The 19,952-nt window shown below is 33.0% G+C and overlaps 4 protein-coding genes and 1 non-coding gene across 8 annotated transcripts; 2 read left to right on the top strand and 3 right to left on the bottom strand.

Moving 5' to 3' along the window:
• The first annotated feature begins 219 nt into the window (after window positions 1-219).
• LOC107007194 (rhodanese-like/PpiC domain-containing protein 12, chloroplastic) lies at window positions 220-10,274 on the top strand. 4 transcript variants are annotated; one of them, XM_027913255.1, is made up of 9 exons: window positions 221-595; window positions 1,515-1,643; window positions 1,857-1,948; window positions 2,314-2,414; window positions 2,488-2,598; window positions 3,284-3,392; window positions 3,662-3,712; window positions 4,624-4,709; window positions 9,903-10,274. In XM_027913255.1, the coding sequence occupies exons 1-8, from the start codon at window positions 358-360 to the stop codon at window positions 4,702-4,704; spliced, it is 912 nt and encodes a 303-aa protein (XP_027769056.1). In that variant the 5' UTR covers window positions 221-357; the 3' UTR covers window positions 4,705-4,709; window positions 9,903-10,274. The 4 variants fall into 4 exon arrangements, with proteins under 4 accessions (XP_027769057.1, XP_027769056.1, XP_015061193.1 ...); XM_015205707.2 differs by lacking the exon at window positions 9,903-10,274 and adding an exon at window positions 9,247-9,509; XM_027913254.1 differs by lacking the exon at window positions 9,903-10,274 and adding an exon at window positions 5,151-5,504.
• LOC107007192 (calcium-dependent protein kinase 17-like) lies at window positions 5,528-9,426 on the bottom strand. Its single transcript, XM_015205705.2, has 9 exons — window positions 9,187-9,426; window positions 8,070-8,672; window positions 7,671-7,814; window positions 7,208-7,360; window positions 6,986-7,101; window positions 6,622-6,789; window positions 6,342-6,469; window positions 6,098-6,197; window positions 5,528-5,987 (listed from the first exon to the last, which is right to left on the bottom strand). Exons 1-9 carry the CDS (start codon window positions 9,278-9,280, stop codon window positions 5,886-5,888), a joined length of 1,608 nt encoding a protein of 535 aa, XP_015061191.1. The 5' UTR covers window positions 9,281-9,426; the 3' UTR covers window positions 5,528-5,885.
• A 527-nt stretch (window positions 10,275-10,801) lies between the features above and the next one.
• On the top strand, window positions 10,802-14,070 carry LOC107007193 (histidine-rich glycoprotein-like). Its single transcript, XM_015205706.2, has 4 exons — window positions 10,802-10,922; window positions 11,712-12,524; window positions 12,996-13,199; window positions 13,791-14,070. The coding sequence occupies exons 1-4, from the start codon at window positions 10,905-10,907 to the stop codon at window positions 13,836-13,838; spliced, it is 1,083 nt and encodes a 360-aa protein (XP_015061192.1). The 5' UTR covers window positions 10,802-10,904; the 3' UTR covers window positions 13,839-14,070.
• Window positions 14,071-14,852: 782 nt separating this feature from the next.
• Window positions 14,853-14,925, bottom strand: TRNAR-ACG. Its single transcript has one exon. It is a non-coding gene; the product is annotated as a tRNA-Arg (tRNA).
• A 321-nt stretch (window positions 14,926-15,246) lies between these two features.
• Window positions 15,247-18,544, bottom strand: LOC107005495 (mitochondrial fission 1 protein A-like). Its single transcript, XM_015204098.2, has 5 exons — window positions 18,352-18,544; window positions 16,245-16,383; window positions 15,890-16,011; window positions 15,651-15,714; window positions 15,247-15,559 (listed from the first exon to the last, which is right to left on the bottom strand). The coding sequence occupies exons 1-5, from the start codon at window positions 18,442-18,444 to the stop codon at window positions 15,474-15,476; spliced, it is 504 nt and encodes a 167-aa protein (XP_015059584.1). The 5' UTR covers window positions 18,445-18,544; the 3' UTR covers window positions 15,247-15,473.
• Between the last annotated feature and the right edge of the window lie 1,408 nt (window positions 18,545-19,952).

Here is a 19,952-nt window from a genome sequence, read left to right as displayed (position 1 = left end):
TTTGGACATTTATTCATTTTTGTTCGGCTTAACACTATAACTACATATTCAATGTAATTTCACAAGTGAAATCGAAGTGATAGTGTGTAATGAATATGCTAATTCAAAATTCAACTAAAAGCAAAATATGATACTATAAGTCTTTTTTATGTCTTATTATTGAAATAAGAACTTTATTATATTATTTTTTTAATGCGCCCGACCAAACGAGCCCTTGATAATCTAAAAAAATAGATTTCCAAAATCTAAGAAGTACCAAAGTCAATGAAATGGAGAGAGTATTAGATATAGTTTTCTAATCTTTTAAGAAAAATTGCATAAAATTGATTTCAATTTGCATTCCAAATTTCTCAAAAAATGTTGAGAATTTCTTCTTCTTCTTCTTCTTTGCATGTTCCCTCAATTTGTGGAGCACCAGTTAATTTCATTCTCTCTTTCTTGAATCCATCTTCTCGTAAAGTATCAAACTTTACTCGCTTAGCTTTACTTCACTCGACAACCCTTTTCCCCAATTCACGTAATTTCCAGTTTCCCACCTTCAGAAGGGTGTCAACAATGATGGGTCGTACTCATTCTTGTTCGAGAGTGGTTACAGGTATTTGTTTGATTCTATGAATAATCTCTTTTTATATTAGTTTTTGTTGTTGTTTGTAGCTGATGGATGCTCTGTTGAGGTTGAGCCCTAGTGTAACAGTAGAGTTAAAATATAGGTCAAAATGGAGGGGTGGGGTAGAGTTGTTCTTTTTTGATGATGTGTAGTCAGTGGCGAAGCTGGGATTTTCCGAATGAAAAAGCTAAAAGATTCAAAATTTACTATATATATATACCCAAAGAATGATTCTTTTTTGATAACCTTGGTGTACGAGCTAGCTTACGACACCTATACTAATTCCATGAGATAGACCAGGTAAGTCTATCAATCAAGACAGTGTGTTTGTCTCTGCTGGAATTTTGACATGAGACCTTAACCCAAAGAAATGATTTTGACCTTTGTGTATACGGTGCACTTTCTGGTTGTACCTCTGCCCCTGCCTGTAGGTCATGGTTTGAGATGTAGAAACAGCCAATTCGCAGAAATAATAAGGGAAGGTAGCACGATTTGTAGTTTACTGGTACCATAATTTCCAGGCAATAAGTGTGAGGTCCATTCTCACTCGACCTTGTGTATATAATGTACTTTTCCTCCCTAGCTCTGCCCCATGCCTGTAAGTCAAGGTTTGAGCTGTAGAAACAGCCTATTTGTAGAAATATTAGTGGAAAGTAGCACATATTGTAGTTTAGTGGAACCGAAGTTTCGCGCAAGTTGGCCCGGCACCACAATTATCTCCAAACAAAAAAAGTGGCTTCATCAATCATCATAAATGTGAGTGTAGCTATTATAGGTTTTGTCTTTATGACGTCCTCTGGATCTTGAGATTGCATAGGGGTAGTTCCAGAATCTGAAGGGCGAAGAGAGTTCTTTTCCTTTTGCTATCATCTGATACATGCTGAATCTCACAATATATAACTTTCAGCTTCATATAGTGCTGCGAGTGGTCCTGGAGGCAGTTCTGGAGGCGATCGGGAGATATTGGTGCAGCATTTACTTGTCAAAGAAGACGATCAGAAACTTCTACTGGACCTTCAGAAAAGAACTGCTGAAGGTTAGTTTCAACTTTATTTCTTAGTAAGGAAAGCCCCAGTAAAATTCCCATACAAATTTAAGAAGCTGAGAACAAATGAGGACTAAATCTATAAGTAAGTTATTCATATGTCATGATTAAATTTGAGAACTGGGTATGTTAGTATGAAACAAGTTCTCTCTTGATGCTTGTCCTTTCATTTATATTGTTGACTGAAATGCTTGTCACAATCAGGAGAGGATCTAAGTGATCTGGCCGTTGAGTATTCTATGTGTCCATCAAAAGAAGATGGGGGAATGCTGGGCTGGGTGAGAAAAGGGCAAATGGTATGCTTCTTATGATTCTTATCTTCAAAAGTATTTTTCTTCTTTTTCACCCTTTTTTGGTGACAGGAATCAAATTTTCTTGTGATTATGTTTCCAGAATGTTAATTTCATACTAACAGGCCTTCAGATGATAGCAAACAAAATATCATACATGTGCTGTCGTATAAACATTTAGATGGAGATTTGACTTTTGTTATAGTTTTAAATTTCCATTTGTACATAACTACACCGTTGTTGCCTTTTGTTATTTGTATCCTGATAAGTACCTTTCTACTTTTTTGAAGTTGCATTCTTGGTCACCTGGATGCCCAGGCTTACTTGACTTCATTTATTTGTTTTTCTAATTTAATTGTTAATATTATTAGGTGCCAGAATTTGAAGAAGCTGCATTTGGTGCACCTCTGAATAAGGTTGTAAAGTGCAAAACTAAGTTTGGGTGGCATTTGTTGCAAGTTCTATCTGAGAGGTAATCAAAGAAATCCTTCTTCACTTGAACAACTCAGGAGCCTTGTTCTTACTTGTGTTACTGATATATGCAGGGAGGAATCTGTACTTGAACACATCCAGCCAAACGAGTTTCATGTGAGGTTGCAAGATCCGTCTTTCCTGGAAGAGGCTCAATTGATTGATGTTCGAGAACCAGAGGAAGTGTATGAGCTCGTTTGTTTCACTATTTTAGAATACTCACTTGCAGCTTTAATATCTTTTAGTTATTTATTTATTTAAGTTAATGAGCATACTGGACTTAAAATAGAAAAGAGTCCAAGGGGCTTCTCAAGTAATGAATGTGGCTTCAGTTGTGAAGCTTGTCCACATGGTTCCTGTCACACGACAAGGACAGAGAGAATAGGTATATGACTTATGGGAAAGCAATAGCTTTTGATGCTGAGCAGAATTGACCTGTCTGTCAGCCTTCAAATATAAGGAGAAGCTAATAGAAGCTGCCCACCAATCTTGGGGGTGCATAAAAACTAATTATGTTGTGATGTTGTTCTTAAGAAGATTCACTTTCAAGCCAGAAACTGCCTTGAAAGCTAGTAATATCCCGTGCAACTGTGGAATCTGTTCTTTATCTGCATCACACCTGGCTTATGAGTAATAGTAGTATTAATTTTACTAACAATGACAATGACAAGTTGTGTGAGTCAATAGACTGGTCTTATTTGCTTCAAAATTAAATTCTTTGAGTGCTCCTATTAGACATATTTGGCGACATTGGAAAGTTAGAGCATGATACTTAAACATGTGTGAAAGAGGATGAAGTCACTATATTTTTCTTATGAAGAGCAGGAATCACGGTTCCACTGTTCATTTCTGCTTTTTGTGTTGTGACAGGGCCCAGGCTTCTGTACCAGGATTTCAGGTTCTTCCTCTTCGCCAATTTGGAGTCTGGGGACCAGAAATAACTACTAAGTTTGATCCTCAGAAGGACACTTATGTATTGGTTAGTGCATGTTCTTCTTTGCAGACACTTCTTAACACTGTTTAGAAGCCGGTCTTCTGTTGTTATGCTTTGAGCTGAGAGTTTCTCCTTAAACAGAAGCGTTTAACTCATGATTTGACTGCTTATTTTGTAAAAATCTGGCATGATAAACTATGATAACATATAGAGGGTCAGATGGGTGAATATCGGTTATGCAAAAATATGCTTCTCCTCTTCCTTCCCTCTATTTCCTCTGTCTCTTCTCAAATAACTTTTTGTCTTCTATGCAGTGTCATCATGGCGTGAGGTCACTACAAGTCGCCAAGTGGTTGCAGACACAGGTAGGATCTTTACCTTCATTTGTAGTTGTATAATGTCACCAGATAAACCTGTTCTACATGTAATGGAAGGTTTTTGTCTTCCTATCATCCTTCTGAGATGCAAGGCACAAATTGGAACAGTTATCTCTCATACTAGTAGATGAAGATGGTCTTTTAGATCTTCACTTGTGGACTTCGAGGCATAAGTAAAGTGTGATGTGTACCAGAAGAATGTTGGGGTTCAGATTGAAAATTAGGTTTACTGAAGCATCTCTCCAATTAAGTATGCAAAAAGCCTAAATACCTGTTTATATAAGCATTATTTATTTTCACAGCATATACTTATGGAAACTGCATCTTTCTAAAAGGTGCTGGTTTAAGCATCTTCCTTCACAGAATGATGAACCTAACGCTAGCCAAGTGAACAGTCTTTTGGCAACTTGCCTTGAAGGCAAAGCTATAAATGAGTAGTACTTATTTTTCCCTTTTCGAGAGGAATTTGGCTTAACGAGCTTCTCTTACACCAGCTCACACCTAAGGGGGGAGGGGGGGGAGGGGGACAGGTTTTATAGGAGGAAAGATAGTAGCTTCTGGTTATAGCACATATAGATGATGTATTTTGTTAGTGGGTGTAAAGTCCCACCTCCAGAGGCTTATACTATTCTATTCAATGTACATATTAGTTTTTACATTTGATCCGCTTTAGTGTGTTGCGTGCTATGACATGTTTCATACACCAAATGATTTGAGAAGTGGTGAAACTAATTATGATAGTTTATTTCCAGTATGTCGATAGATCTTAGGTGATATTACCACTAGAACATCGATCCTAACATAGAAGGTAGGCTATGCTGCAATGCTGTCATTTTTCATCCTCTCATAATGAACCATTGTTGCTTCTTTACAAAAAAAAAATTATTTGGGATTCTCAGGGATTCAGGAAGGTATTTAACGTGGCCGGAGGAATCCATGAATATGCTGTCAAAGTTGATCCATCGATCCCAACTTATTGAAGCGGGTACTCTTCGTGTCCCTGCTCTTTCCCCTGCCCCGCCTCTCGGTGACAGAGCTAAGTTTGGACAAAACCATTTTGTTTTTGATTTGTCCTACAATTTTGACTCAAACATCCTGGGAACACAATCAATGTGAATGGTTGATCTTAGGACATCTTTTGTATGCTATCTCTGTATTTCCAACATGCCTCAATTATCAAATCATACAATTTGCTACGGTTTTCACCATATTAGAGATAACACAATGCATAATTTTAAAATTTTCTCCATATTTTGAAATGTTGCTAGATGTTTATGGATTTACTGGTAGTGTTTTGTCACAATTCTGTCGTGTATGAAGTGGTGATTATGAGCTTTTGCGTTCTGTTTCAAATTGATGTTGGCTGAATATTCCATTGGAAAGGAGACTTGGAGCAATGACCAAGTTATCTCTGTGTACCCTATAGGTTATAGGCCACAGGTTCAAACCGTGAAATAAGATGCTCGTGTCAGGATAAATTGCCTATATTACACCTCCTTGCGTGCATCCTTGCCTAAACCCTGTGTGAACGCAAAATGCTTTGTGCACTGGATTTCCCTTTATGATATTCTATAAAACTTTAATAAATCATGAGAATCTCAACAAGAGAGAATTTTCATTTTCTGTGTCATTCTATTTTTAAATTAAATGTTACTGTAAAAACTTTATACATCTGGCAAAAAGATATTGCTCTTAGTCAGAACTCTTTCAATAATTTGATCTATGTACATAAAGACAATATCAAAAAGGTTATTGATTAGAAAACAACACTTAATATCTATCTCTAGTGTTGCACAAAACATATATACACATGTATTTATATATTACACATTATGTTATATTATATAAGGATAGATACATTGAAGACCCCATTGTTTCCAACTCAAAAACAACCATTAAAAGTATCCATTATGATTAACCAAAAAAGACCCTCAAATCACAATCTATCCACCAAATTCTACAATCTTATTTTTGTTTTCATTGCATTTTTCTTCTTCTTTTTTTCTTTTAATATTTTTAACATATTAGTTAATATACAAGAGCATCTATAACTTTGAAACTCTCTTGAAATTTGGTCTCTCTCCCTTCAATAAGACACAAATAACTTTACTTCTTTTTTTTTGTTTTTGCCGAATTCTTCTGATAGCAATAACAACAACAATTATTCGACGAAAACGTCCCTTCGTTTCTTTGCATTTGTTGCTACTTCTGGATTTCCTTTCTTCATCATAGCTACAAACTCATCATAATTAATACGACCATCCTGCAAAAAGAAAGTTTTTATTTATATACATTAATTTGTAAAAAGTTGCAGAACTATAAATCATTATATGCATAAAGTGTGTGCATTTTTAGATGTTCTTTTTTACTTACATTGTCAGAATCAACTTCAGAAATGATTTCTTTTATATCCTTTGCATCATTCATGCCAAATTCTATTAAAGCTTGCTCTAACTCTTCCATTGTAATATACCTGATATCAAAAAAAGAAAATTATATCCTATAATATAAAGTTGACAAAAGATATTTACACAATCAGGTCTGTTATGACTTAAATCTTCTTTTTTCCGGCCCGTCCTCTTCCTTAAGGAATTTTGATTTTGGGGAATAGACTTACCCACTGCTATCCTTATCAAAGTATTGGAAAGCTTTGTAAAGATGTTCCTCTCTGTCCATTTTATTCATTTGCATTGTTGCTGTGATGAACTCTTCATAATCAATTGTTCCATTTCCATCAGCATCAGCCTATAATGTTTTCCGAAAGACATATACATACACATAAGAATAATTAGCTTAATTAGATGGAAGAAGCAAAGGCACAAATTAATCTTCATTTTTTATTTTTTCCGTCTAAAAAGACTCATTTTGAAAAAACTAAAAATGTTTAGAGAACTTACAGATTCCATTAATTGCTTGATTTCATAATCTGATAATTTGTTGCCTTGCTTGGCCAATCCTTGCTTTAACTCCTCAAGTGTAATTGTGCCACTATTATCAGTATCTATTCCTCTGAACATCTGCTTTAATCCCATAATTTCTTCCTCTGAGAGGCACCCTGCAATAACCTGTAAATGCTTCCAAGTTAATACATACATCTTTTTGACGAATTTATACTTTTCATGCTGTACATTTTAAAGTATTATGCACTTACAATGATTAATATTCTTGCACCATCAAGTTAAGTTACTTACAAATTGTATACAATAAGTTTGACTGAAAATATACAGAAAACAACTCTCTAAAGTTGACTGTTTAACTTACCCGAAGAGCAACTTTCTTGAACTTGTTCATAGCACTAAAGTTTTTGAGCTTATTCAGAACAGCATTGTCAAGTGGTGTATCTGGTGCTTCTCCATCCTCCTTGATCCATGAATGATCTAATTCATATTATAATATATACGCACTCAATTAGTTAGAAAATTGAATATGCAAAAAATACTAATTCAATACCTATATGTGTGTGTATATATAGAAAATACTTACTTAGGACTTGGAGTGCAGTTAACCTTTGACTGGGATCTGAATTCAACATTTTCCTAACAAGGTCCTTAGCTCCACTAGATATTGAAGGCCATGGATCACTTGAAAAATCAACATGACCACGCAATATTGCGTTGAATATTCCATTTTCAGATTCTGAAACACACCAACATTTTCTAATGAGTATAAGTTCTATATATTAACTGTATAGAAGACTCGGGCCTCCAAAGCAAGATTAAGGTATCCTCTTAGATAAGAAGACTTAAAAACATCAATCAATAAAAGAAGGATTGGTAACAAAAAGGAAATCTCTCTTTTTTCAGTTAAGTGTGTGCATTTTTGTATTACACATCTATCCTGGAATTTGATGGGGATTAGAATAAAAAGAACGTGAAGCATTAGTGCTACTGGGTTGATTCTATTTTAGGATATACAATCAGATAATAATTTTTTGTAATTTAATTACCTGCCCAAAAAGGAGGAACACCACAAAGAAGAATATATAACATAACCCCAATACTCCAAATATCAACTTCTGGACCATATCTCCTCTTCAACACTTCTGGTGCTATGTAATATGCACTCCCCACTATGTCTTTAAACACATCTCCTGTAGCATAAAAAGAAAAAATATGCATAAAAAGGAACATAGTTTTGTTAAAAGATTCAACAAATATTCAAGATCTGCCTTAAAACAGTTTATGATGCATGATTTGGAATGTTAAAAGAACACAAGATTCTATGGTTTATTTTTGATACGCTAGATATATGTATTCATGTGTCAAAAGTTATTTTCCTTTAAACTTTGTGCCGTCCATTTAACATTGGCATATGCAATGAAACAAATGGAGTAGATAGGTATTACCTTGCTTGTAGAACACAGAAAGACCAAAATCAGTAGCTTTGAGAGGTGCATCTTCATCCTTGCTAAGTAGGAGGAAATTTTCAGGTTTAAGATCTCTGTGAATGACCCCCATTGAATGACAAGTATGTACAATTTGCACAATTGTTCTCAACAATGAAGCTGCTGCTCTTTCTGTATAATGCCCTTTAGCTATAATTCTATCAAAAAGTTCACCTCCAGCACACAATTCCATGACCAAATGCACAGAATGTTTATCCTCATAAGCCCCTTTGAGTTCAACAATGTTTGGTTGTTCTGTCAAATGGTGCATAATTTGCACTTCCCTCCTTACATCCTCAATATCCTCTTTATTCACTAATTTCCTCTTGGCAATTGTTTTGCATGCAAATTGCTCCCCTGTTTGTTTGTGTGTGCACAAATGTGTTACACCAAATTGACCTCTTCCTAGTTCTTTACCTAGGGTGTATGTTGCCTTTATATCCTCCATTGGCCTGCCTAATACTGGCCCTATTGGGGCTGCCTTAGATGGCTTTGAAGAATGGTTTGGTGATGCATGTGGTGGAGCCTTTGATGGTGTAGTGGAACCTTGCATGTCATTGTTTCCTGCATGTAACAACACAAGATGTCATCAGACACCGTTTCATCGAATTTTTTCAATATATTATTTGTCTGGTTGCATGTCTCTGTTTTAATGCATGTATTAACAAGAAAAGAAATGCCAATCACACATTGTTTCATCGATAAATATCAATAGAATGTCTATGCATGCACCTGACTGCACATTTATGCTCTTATGCATGTATCAACACGAGATGCTATTAGAGACTCTATTTCATCGAAAAATTTTGATACAACATATGTGTTATGTGCACGCGTATACATACACATCTCTGTGTTTTTTTTATGCATGTAACAAGAGATATCATCACCCATCATTTCTCTGAATAACTTTCAATAGAATACATGTATGTACACGACGCATATGCGTTTTCTGAGCATGTCATCACGTGTTTTAACAAGATACTTCATCAGATTTCTATTTCAAACATAACATATATGTGCATATAGGTTGACATTGGTTGAAAATGATGAAATTTGAAAATCAAGATTCACATGCCTGCATTTGATTCTCCTTGTTTTGAATATGATTGTCCAATTTCTTCATTATTTTGTGCAGGATCAGTCTCTGCCTTTGAGCAACAACCCCCCATTTTTTTTATTTTTTATTTTTTTGGGACAAAAAGGCAAAGAGTAAAAGATGCAAACTACTTTTTTTGTTGTTTGTTGTTGTTGTTATGTTTTTATGTTTTTTTGTTAGAGAAGGGAAAGATTAGAAAGTGAATGAAGGGAAAATGGGGTGTGTCCCAGAGGGAAAGCAAGAAAGGAAAAAAAAAATGGGGGGTTTGAAGGGAGTCAAAAAAACAACAAAAATGAAAAAAAGAATTTGTTAGAGAATTAAGAGTTTCATTATTGGTGTAGAGAGAGTTTCAACAAAACACAAAACACACAAAAAACAGAAAAGCTGAGAATTCTATGATGAAATGAGGAACTCATTTGCTTAGAGCATTGATTCAGAGAGATTGTAGGACTAAATTAATATAACTATTTTTATTTTTCTTTTTGATAATTTTTTTCAAAATGTTGTTGAAAACTTGTGGAAGGAATCAAGTTTGACTCTGCTTATTTGTGGGGGATAAAATTCACATTAATTATTATTATTATTATTATCAATAATAATAATAATAATAATAATAATGGTTCAAGTTAGTTGTTTATTGTTTTCACAATGGGTGATATCCTAAAAGACTTTTCATGTTTGGTGATATATTATAGCACAGGGAGGAAATGGGAACATTCAGGTGACAGATTTATTGTGAAGTAGTAATTACTTCTTCATCTTTAATTAAACGTCTCAGGTTCGAGTCTCCTTGGTACGGAGTCACGTTTGTTAGAAAGTATCAGAATGTGAAAATTTGTTTTGCGTGGATTTAGTCGGACGTGGATACCGAATTTATATAGGTATATATAGAGTAACAGTTAGGGTGTAAAAGTTGTAAAAAAAAAGTGATAATTTAGATGTATTTTGATCATACTACTTAGGTTTTGAGGGTGTCCATGATCTATGTACACCTTATGTTATAAAAAAAAATATGTTCATATTAAATCCTATAAGAAATAGTCCCATTAATAAAACTACGTGTGGTCAAGCTTCCTTTTATTTTACATTATATTTTGATACAATTGAGGGAGAATCACACCCCCAAACTTTTCCCAATTCAATTTACTCATTTTGTTTCCAAAAGAGTTAATAAAAGTACATTTATATTATTATTTCTAGTGAGTTTCACGCTTCAATTATTCACTATTTTCTTTACCTACTTAAAACCATCTCTCTTTTTATATTAAAAATACACCTCAATATTCAGTTGGTCAAATATTTGTTCTCGATCGATAGAAGGCGTGTCCAACTCAATATTGAAGCGTGTTTAAATATAAAAAGTGATAATTAAAATATAAATTCGCTAAATATAATAATTCAAATGTATTTTTAACCTCAGGAAAAAAACATCCAAAAGGCAATGGACAACATGGAAGGATTGTTAGAAAATAACTACCACTCCCAATGCTTAGTCATATCACATATATATATAATATATAGAGAGAGAGAGCTAAACTTCATCTCATTTTTTTCATAAATAAATAAATTAATTAAATTAAAATAATTAGAAGAGTATATAAATAAATATATATATATATTTATAGAATCCATTACAACCTCCTTCAAAGCTTTTTTTTTCACCATTTCTCTCCTGTGTCTTTTCCTCTTTGTGCTTCATGGAAAATCGAAAGGAGGTATGTTTAGATTTAATATATGAAAAATTATTTTTAAAAAAATAAAAAAATTATTTACTTTCTCCATTAATTCTTCTTATCATCTTCAAGATAGGAAACAAAATCATTTCTAAATATTGTTATATAATCCTTGGGTATTTATTCAATAATCTTTTTGAAAAATAAATAAATTCTTGTTTATATTGTATGATCTTTAAATTGAAAATGTAAGAGAAAATAAATGTTCTAGATTGATTTTGTTAAAAATGATCTTCATGAAGATAGAGCAATTTCCCTTCTTCTTTTTTTATGAAAATTGTATTAAAAGTTCATACAATTTTCTTGATTAGTTTGAAACTAATTAAATATGGAAGGAGAAAAAAAAATGATTTAATGGAAAATAATAGTGAAGATAGAGCAATTAATTTCCTTTTTGATTAGCTTAATGATCATGATTCATTAACTCATTGTCAATCTTTTAATCATTATTATTATCATCTCATCTAAAAGTTTAAATCGCGATTACATATAAAATTTAATTATGTTTTCATGATACATTCTTTTCCATATGAGTTTGTAGTTTGTTTTTATATGAAAATTGACCTTAGAATAGGTGCATGTTTCGAGAATTGTTCAATCATTTTATCTAAAAGTTTAATTTATTAAAGATGGACACTTTCATTTAATAATTTATAAGTTTAAAATATAGGTTATTTGTCTATTCATATTACTCACATTCGTTCTAACTAGGATAGAAGGGGTTCATCTGAATTTATGCTCCGATTAAATGACATTATTCTAAATTTATAGAGAAATGGTCCAAGAAAAGTGCCTCAATTTGGAGCATGGGATAACAATGGTGGGGATGGAGGAAATGCTGGTTATACTGTGGAGTTCTCAAAAGCTCGTGCCAACAAACAACATCAACCTAATAACGGTTTAGATGTACGTCACGAGTTGAAAAATGACAAGGAATTAAACCACCATCATGAGCATAAACAGAGCTTAGACGCACGTCATGGGTTGAAAAATGATAAGGAAATTCAGCATCATGAACATAAACAGGGCTTAGACGCACGTCATGGTCATGGGTTGAAAAACAACAATAAGGAAATTCAGAATCATGAGTATAAACATGGTTTAGACGCACATCATGGTTATGGGATGAAAAACAACAATAAGGAAATTCAGCATCATGAGAATAAACATGGTTTAGACGCACATCACGGTCATGGGTTGAAAAACAACAATAAGGAAATTCAGCATCATGAGAATAGACATGGTGTAGACGCACATCACGGTCATGGGTTGAAAAACAACAATAAGGAAATTCAGCATCATGAGAATAAACATGGTTCAGAAGCACATCACGGTCATGGGTTGAAAAACAACAATAAGGAAATTCAGCATCATGAACATAAACATGGTTTAGACGCACGTCATGGGTTGAAAAACGATAAGGAACCTATGCATCAACAACACAAAAATGGTTTAGGCACGCGCCATGGGTTGGAAAATAATCAGGAATTTCAGCATCAACCGTATAAAAATGGTTTAGGCCCACGTCACGGGTTGACAAATGATCAGGAATTTCCTGGCAAGAAACAAGAGGACCCCAATATGGTAAGTGTACTTTTTTTCCGAGTTTAGACGGATTTTTTTTCTTGATTTTTATCATTTAATTTCTGAAGTTTACTAACTCGACTAACCTGAAGTCACTCCAAACATACCTTATAAAGTGATAACACATCTCCCTATAGAAAGACTTTCTATTATATTCTCTTTATCTCGAACCTGAGATGCTATGGTTAAGGGTTGAGAATTATCTTGAATTCAAGTCCGTATAGAAATAACATAAGAACCTCTTTGAATAACCATAGCCAAACTTGTCAAATGTACCTTGAATTCAAGTCCGTACAACAACAAAAACTACGACTCAGTATCAAACAAGTTAGAATCGACTATATGAATCCTCATTGATCATGTCTTAACTCATCCATTCGTCATAGTTTCTCTAGTAAATGCTTATTTCACTTCAAAGTATATATTGCATTCAAATATCAACCAAATGGCTTATATTTTTCGAAAATGCAGAAAAATGGATACAGGTCTGTTCCTCAATTTGGAATGTGGGATCAACAAGCAGCTGGAGGTGGTGCAGCAGCCAGTTACACAGTAGAATTTTCGAAGGCTCGCGTCAACAGGAAACAACACAAAAATAATGATCTTTTAGCACGACCACCTAGCATCGATCACGAGCAGGAAGATCTTAGGAAGCAGCAAGAGGATGCTTGCATGGTAAGACTTGTTACTGTCAGTGCATATAACTTAAATTCACGTACATAACATATGTCTTGTCATGAACTGCCATCTCATATACACATACATAGAATTAGCATCCGATGAGATTAAATTCTAAATCCGTCTCTGTATACCAAAGAAGCAACTATAGACATATATAGTGTTAAATTAACTCCCCTGCTATCTTTACTTCATGTATTGTAATTCTATTTATAAGAAACTTCGACAAATTGCACAATATGTCTTACTTTGTTACATCAAATGCTGCTTGCCAAAGTATATAAAAGGTAGTCTGATGCATTAAGCTTTCACTATGTATGGGGTCCGGGATGCACTGAACTTCCACTATGTACGGGGTTCGAGGAAGAGCTGGAATCAACAAAACATATATACATATATTTGATTTTTATTTTTTTTTGGACAAGGCACATACATACACAAAATTTGTACTAACAATCACAAAAGAATCGACATTAAGTTAATGACGTAAAATTCTGAATCCGCTAACATGTTTAGCCATAAACATTTATTGAATTAATTCAAACTTTCTTATCATCTTACCTTATGTTCTTTTTTTGTTGTGTGCAGAGGAAAAAGAATATGTTGACATACCTCAATTGTTGCATTAGGCCTTGATCATTTCCAAATGTCCAAGTGAAAGCCTCATTTTGTAATAGTCTTGAAAGTTGCTATATATGCAAATTAACCACACACTTTTTGTTTTCTTTGCAAAGTAAGATAAGATTGTGTACACGTCACTCTTTTCGGACCCCACTTATAAAATTACCGTGGGTATGTTGTTATAGTAAAAACATTCTTATTATTCTGTTGTTTAATGCAGTTATATACACCATATGTTATATTATTATTCTGTTGTTTAATGCAGTTATATACACCATATGTTATTAATTATTTTTTTACTCTTTATTAATTAAGCTCACCTTGTAAAACCTTTGAAGCAAATCGTCACCAAGTAAGTTGAAATCAGCTATACAAATCCTCGTTGTACCTGTATCAATAGTTTTACACTCGCTACTAATCTACCCCTTCTTTATTCAAGTTTGAGACAAACAAGTCGACAAAGTTCTCAAACATATTAAGTGAAACTAATTCAACAGGGGCGACCTGAGAACACATGTTGAGATACTGATTCATCAAATCAAACCAAAAAGAAAAAAATGACAACATGTGATCTCAAGTTGCCCTACTTCCACCAAGAAAATTCAATATTGATTGCCTATAACTTATTTGATTTAGATTAGATATTTATAGTAAGGTTAGTATAGATAGTATTTCAACTGTGTACTACTACTAGTTGGTACTTTTTTTAGGACAATATTTTGAAATTTTTCTTAGCTATAATAAAAGTACAACTTGTTGTTTGGTACTCCACATAGTGTTACTTCATAGTTTCTTATTTGTACTACAAATAATTCCAAGTTACAGTGTTGCAAACGTAATCAATGCATGTGGGAGCCAAAAAAAAATAATTTAACTTTTCCTTTGTATTTATATTCAGAATTTAATTTCGTTATACTATAGTATCAAAGATCGACTATAATAACATCGGCCACAAAAATCTAAAAAACTTCGTTATACTATAGTATCAAAGATCGACTATAATAACATCGGCCACAAAAATCTAAAAAACGACTCTGCTGGGGATCGAACCCAGAATCTCTGGTTTCGTAGACCAGCGCCTTATCCATTGAGCCACAAAGTCTATTTGTTGACTGGTAATTGTTAGTATAATTAGCCATTCTTTTCTTCTTTCAAAAGTGAAGTATTTAAAGATCTGCAAAAATGTATTTTCTTGTCTTAGTATTCCAGCTTTACTCCTTTGTTTATGTCCCATGGACGAATAAGCTTTATCATATCTCGAGTAGAAGGTCTATCAGAAATAGTTTCATTACCTTCTAAAGTGGTAGGGGTAAAGTCTGCACACACAGTGCTCTGGTCATACTTATGAAATCATAGCTTAGCTTATACGTTGTTGATTAAGTTCATCATGATAAACAACCAAAGAGTAACTTCACACAAAATGTATTAGCAAAGCTTGAATAGTTATGCTTTTGACAAACTTAAATAAAATTAGAAAATGAAATCAAGAATCTTGATTCAGTTGTACATGCCATTGTCTTCTTCTACCAATTCAAAGGAAAAGTATCAAAACTTCTGCACTCACAAATATGAATTCATGTGCTTCAGAAGAGATAACAGAAAGGGAAGAGTTGAGTTCAATATGCACACTAGTTGTGTTTATATGACAAGTCAACCCTTGCGGGCTAAAGCAGCTGCAATTCCACCAACCAAAACTCCAACAGCAGTAGCAGCAATGCCGATGCCAATAACTCCATCTGTTTCAGACATGGCGAAATGCATATCATTAATCAACTCTTTCTTCAAGAAACGATATACGATCAAAAAAGAAGAGTTCCATTTTGCTACCTTTGGTAATTTTCTCTTCAATTGTTTTCTTGAGGGTCAAGGCCTGCCTCCAATCCGGTGCAATCTGTAGATTTACTAATTTAGGAGAAATGACGATTGCCAATAAAAAGAACTTGTGTATGTATGTGAATAATGAAAGCAACAGAATTGTACGAATGCATTTCCAAGCAATGCAATTTCATTAAAGATGTGCTGAAATTAATGTCAAGGGTGAAGCAAAGGTAAGATAAAGATAAAACCTCCAAACAACGATCAACAAGCTGCCTGCTTCTTGGAAAGTCCCCGCTTCTATAGTAACCAACAGCCAGAAGATAAAGCTTTTCCCTCATTTGCAAGGGACTGCTGCTGCCACCCAAAGAAGCTGCAAATGACAAAATAAGTAATGAACTACTAGGGAAGGAGAAGGTAAAAAAGAAGTAACGTGAAAAGGAATATGCACTAGGGAAATGTAATAGCTCAAAGCATTCAGGAAATTCTTTATGAAACTCCCTCAGTTCAGGGAAAGGAAATGTCAAGGACAAATGAATTATGCGGCATGTAGCCAAATGGAGAAGGAAGGGAAGAAGAAAAAGTTCAATAGCTCTATATACTGACCTTCAAGCATTGCTATCCCACGCTGTATATCTTCAGGCCTTTTTGAGTGAACAAGAGCCCAAGACAAACGCATAATGCATTCACTTTTAAGGTCATCAGATGAACCTTTTTCAGCCTCAGCAACTTCACGTTCACAACCCTGTAGACATATTGCAACTTCAATATTCAAATACTAATTAAAAGCCAAAAGGATTGCAAGAATATTCTGAATCAGTTTACATAACATCATTGCATATGGAACTGCAAATCATTTAGATGTTCCACGGGCTATCTCCTGATTCAAGTAACTTCCAGAAAGATCCACAAAGAAAATTTCTGCAGGCTTGTACTGCATCTTAACCATTTTATAAGTGAGAAAAATTGCTGGAAAATGTACTGCTTATGGTGCTAACTCATATGGTTGGGTTTCAAATGTGCACAAAAGGAATTAAAATCAGAAAAGTAAAGATCCTCAAGTCACTGCCCACTATCATGATGCAACACTTGAAATCATGTACCACAGCTTGCTTTCTACATAACGGAGCAAGGATAATTGACTGAATATTTTGTCTAGCCTCGACTTTTAATTGACTATATCAGTCTTAGACCATTATTAAGTAGTCAACCTTTAAATACCGTTTAGAAGTACTCGTATTTCTGTCCAAAAACCAAACTTCAATTGCAGAAAAGAGAAAGTAAGCAAATGATCTCAATCAGTAAACAGCTTATAATTTAGTATCGAAGTTCCAGGATATAATTAGAACTGCAATAAAATGAAGAGAGTCCTATGTGAAATAATGTTTGCTTTGCTTTTGCTCATGTTGCTATTCCGCAAAATAGCCAAATCACCAAAGTTAATACAGAATTAAAGGATACAGAATGAAAAAGTTTGTAAACTAAATAGCATGCTCGTCTTCTCCCATGCTCTCCTTCTATAAAATAGAATATATGAGAAGCTACTTACTATTATTGGAGTGAAGTGCACCGAAATGTTATAAATCTAAAGCAAAATTTATATAGATGACTAGTATATCCAACCCCAACTAGGTTGGAGGGAGTTGAGGCATGGTTAGTTGATTGATTGGGTGGCAATCAGGGTTGAATACTTATGCCACTTCAATTTTACATTTTGTAAGTTACCTAAATTAGGATCTTTGAATTGTTTCTAAATATTTTAACTCTTACTCTTGGACTTGGGATCTTTCACTATGAAAATCTATGTTTCCCAACACAAATAGAAACACGTCAAACAATTTAACAACATGACTCATAACTTCTAAATAAGGACAGTCAGTAAATTAACTATGCTTCCGAACTAATGAGGATGAACCATATAAATCCCTCCTTACCGGTTCTTCTCTATTTAGACATTCTAGATAAAGAAAAACTTATCAAATACCAGAACTTAACAACAAACCATGAAACTTCAATTCTAGCTAAGAATAATAACCAAAATCCATTTCACTTCAATCCAAACTAATTAGCATCTAACAACTTGATTCCTTTAGCTTAAATTTTCCGTTTCAGGTGTTTCTAGACTAACAAACATATTAAATTCTATATTTCCTCTTTCATCTATCAGATCAAAAATACCACCGATTTCAACATATAATCCTTTTTTAAAAATGTACACTACTCAACCTATCACGCGAAAGCTGGGGCACCAGACCAACAAGCTATTGAGCAACTTTGATTACAAAAAGTGTCCTTTTAGTATTTGTACCTTTAGCAGTGACACGTGACACCCCTCGTACCAAGGTAAATCCGCTCCTACCAACACACCACCCTCCCCAGACTCCACTAGTGGGATTACAAAGGATATGTTGTTGTCGTTGTTACATTTAACCTAACTTACATCTCTAAGCTCAATTTACAGACTTTATTAAGCATCTAATTCAAAAATGGTTTCTTCTTAAAAACAGATAACAGAACAAAAACAAAAAAAGGTACAATTTTTATATCAACAACGCTCGATGAGTTCTTTATAAGCTCAATTTCAACTAATCATAGAATCAAATACACAAATCACAAAGACATTCAGATAGAAATCTACCGCAGTTCTCTAGTAAACGCTCAAATCTGTCAATCAAATCAAATAAAAATCGCAAAAAAAAAAAAAAAAACTTACAGCGACTATATCAGAGTCGCACCAAGGAATTTGATCTCCACCGGTGAAGAAATCGCCGATTGAATCGAAGAATTTTCCGATTTTCGCATCCATTTTGTTGAATTTGTTCGAAAGGAGAGGGAAATGTGGCTAAATATGTTAAGTAGAAGTGACAAAAAATAAATACTATAGAATAATACAGCTTCTTAGTTAAGTTTTTTTTCTTAGAAACTAAGGAAAATAGTACTCAAAACAAAATCGTGTGCCAAAATTTTAACAAAATGATCAAAATGGTCCTTAACGTTTGGAGAATGAATTGTTTTAGTCCTTCGTATGTTACGTAATTAAAATAATTTTTAATTTAGATTACGTAAATCATTCGTAAAATTTCAAACATTTGAACTCTAACAAGCTCTTCTTATAGTTTTAGTTATAAAAGTTTTGAACTTCAGTATTGAATATTAAAATCGTTCTGTGTTTTAATTGAGAGTATTTTTTTCATAGAGAAATTAATTTCACTTTAAAAAATATTTAATAAGCTTGTTAGATTTTTTTCATTTTCAAAATTAGAGAGGATGAGATTATAAAAAAAGTAATCAAACATTCACTAATAAAATAAAAGTTTAAATAGTTAACGTGTTATGCTATTAAAATTCTCTTAATATCTCTACTTATGTTCGATGATCTATTAATATTCATAAAATGCTTAAGAGATATTATAATTGAAAGCACTTGAATTAGTAAAAAGAAAATAAAGTAATCTTCAATTTAGAAATTTGCAAACAAAGAGGAGATTATCCAAGGATATCATGTAGTTAATATGTAACTAGTTCTTAATTTTCAATATTAAAATTTTTGATAAAATTACTTCTTTTGAATAAATGTGTGCGATGCAAATCACAATCATTAATAATACGTTGTAATAGATGAGAGTTTTAGGCAAAAACATTTTTAAATTATATCACTAACTTGATTTACATCCTTAAATTATTCTTATTAATAAAAAAGCCTCTTAATTATTTAAAATTTAACAATTTTCATTCTTTTGTTAAAGTTTATAAAAAATTAACAATCTTTTCATAAAAACGTGTACAATTTATATTACTCTCAACAAAACTCCCTAAATCACTTACATCTAAAATATTACTATAATTTTTTTAGCAACAACGTTTGCAATATGTCTTCCTTTATTAGCAATTTTGTTTTCATTTGATTTGTACAAAAAATTAGCCGTTCAAATATTTTCTTCTCATTAAATCTGTAGAAAATAATATCAATCGAATACTTTTACTTCTAATAATGAAGAATGAAACTTGAACGCCCTAATATTTTTTTAAAATCACCTCAAAGAATTTTAAGAAATTCTTTTGGGACCTTTTGCCAACTAGTAATGAAATTATAGAAAAAAAATTTTTAATGAAAAATAATATGAATTGCATATATATTATAGAAAAAAAAACTTAATGAAGAATAATATGAATTGCATATATTTTATGTGAAATTCACTAACTTTTTGATTATTTTTAATAAAAGAATAAAAGTCATTAAATTTAAATTTAAGGATGTAATTTAAGTTAAAACTATATGTTTTTAGTTAAAATTAGGGTTGTTATTACTTTAAT

Source organism: Solanum pennellii, chromosome 12 (assembly GCF_001406875.1).
Source record: "Solanum pennellii chromosome 12, SPENNV200".
In the NCBI taxonomy this organism is placed as follows: domain Eukaryota; kingdom Viridiplantae; phylum Streptophyta; class Magnoliopsida; order Solanales; family Solanaceae; genus Solanum; species Solanum pennellii.
Note: the sequence above shows the minus strand (reverse complement) of the source record. Positions and strands in the feature narration are given on the sequence as shown.

Bases quoted from the DNA above. Each gene is read 5' to 3' on its own strand.
- LOC107007194 (XM_027913255.1), top strand. From the start codon at position 358: ATGTTGAGAATTTCTTCTTCTTCTTCTTCTTTGCATGTTCCCTCAATT. The intron at 2,415-2,487 runs GTAATCAAAGAA...TGATATATGCAG, and splicing joins TTGCAAGTTCTATCTGAGAG to GGAGGAATCTGTACTTGAAC. The intron at 2,599-3,283 runs GTATGAGCTCGT...GTGTTGTGACAG, and splicing joins GTTCGAGAACCAGAGGAAGT to GGCCCAGGCTTCTGTACCAG.
- LOC107007192 (XM_015205705.2), bottom strand. From the start codon at position 9,280: ATGGGGGGTTGTTGCTCAAAGGCAGAGACTGATCCTGCACAAAATAAT. The intron at 8,673-9,186 runs GCATGTGAATCT...TGTTACATGCAG, and splicing joins ACAAGGAGAATCAAATGCAG to GAAACAATGACATGCAAGGT. The intron at 6,198-6,341 runs GTAAGTCTATTC...TTTTGATATCAG, and splicing joins TTTGATAAGGATAGCAGTGG to GTATATTACAATGGAAGAGT.
- LOC107007193 (XM_015205706.2), top strand. The intron at 12,525-12,995 runs GTAAGTGTACTT...TCGAAAATGCAG, and splicing joins AACAAGAGGACCCCAATATG to AAAAATGGATACAGGTCTGT. The intron at 13,200-13,790 runs GTAAGACTTGTT...TGTTGTGTGCAG, and splicing joins AGCAAGAGGATGCTTGCATG to AGGAAAAAGAATATGTTGAC.
- LOC107005495 (XM_015204098.2), bottom strand. From the start codon at position 18,444: ATGGATGCGAAAATCGGAAAATTCTTCGATTCAATCGGCGATTTCTTC. The intron at 16,012-16,244 runs GTCAGTATATAG...TGTCATTTGCAG, and splicing joins TGGGATAGCAATGCTTGAAG to CTTCTTTGGGTGGCAGCAGC. The intron at 15,560-15,650 runs GTAGCAAAATGG...TGTCTGAAACAG, and splicing joins TGAAGAGAAAATTACCAAAG to ATGGAGTTATTGGCATCGGC.